We start from the raw sequence: 749 nt of genomic DNA, 5'->3' as shown, positions 1-749 counted from the left end.
AGAGAGGGACATCTTCAGCCCCATCCTCCTCCCAGCCTGGAGCAGGAGCCCCAGCCCCAAACCGCAGTCCTAGTGATGACGTGGATGATGGTGATTTGATTTCCAAATGAAGACAGCTTCATTGTTTTTACCCTATTATAAACAAGATACACACTCAGTGTAAAAAAGAAGTATAAAGAAGAAAGGGAAATTCAGCCTTAATGCTACCACCTAGATATCAGAGCTGTTAATACTTGGGTTTATAGCCTCTGATTATTTATTTCTGCAGGTATACATATATACATGTAGATACAGATATATATTTTTATTATAATGATTAATAAACCATCTCTATCCTTGGCATGTGTTTCTCTCTGCAACACACCTTCCTTTTCTCGCCTTCCTACTCTTTAAGACCTCAAGAAACTTCTGAGTATAGAAAACATTTCCCTCCTCCTGCGGGATCGGGTCTGCTCCTGAGCGGGTGAAGGAGCGATTATTTATACCGGGAAGCCTGCTCCAGCCTCCTACAGCGTGGGCGTGGGTTGCTAAGGCGTCCTGTGATCAGTCGGGGAGAGCATCTTAGTGGTCCCCAGGTCTTAGGTGAGGCTCCAGTCTATGCCCCGAATAAGCTTGAACCCGGTGCAACCTTCCTTCCACCTGTCCCCCAAAGTCCCCTCTCTCTACCTCCGTTGGTGACTTCCCTCTCCACTCATTTGGATTGTGACAATTCAACACAAGTTTACCTCTGTCTCTCCAGGACGACGTAG

General features: G+C 46.2%; 1 protein-coding gene across 1 annotated transcript in view; it reads left to right on the top strand.

Moving 5' to 3' along the window:
• The window catches only part of KIF18B (kinesin family member 18B), a 19,214-nt gene extending 18,465 nt beyond the window's left edge, over positions 1-749 (top strand). The window contains exon 16 of the mRNA XM_025045610.1: positions 740-749. Within this exon, the coding sequence (XP_024901378.1) occupies positions 740-749 (10 nt within the window). The remainder of the gene's footprint in view (positions 1-739) is intronic.

This window comes from Pteropus alecto, unplaced genomic scaffold (assembly GCF_000325575.1).
Source record: "Pteropus alecto unplaced genomic scaffold, ASM32557v1 scaffold313, whole genome shotgun sequence".
Taxonomy (NCBI): domain Eukaryota; kingdom Metazoa; phylum Chordata; class Mammalia; order Chiroptera; family Pteropodidae; genus Pteropus; species Pteropus alecto.
This window is presented reverse-complemented; position numbering and strand designations above follow the sequence as displayed.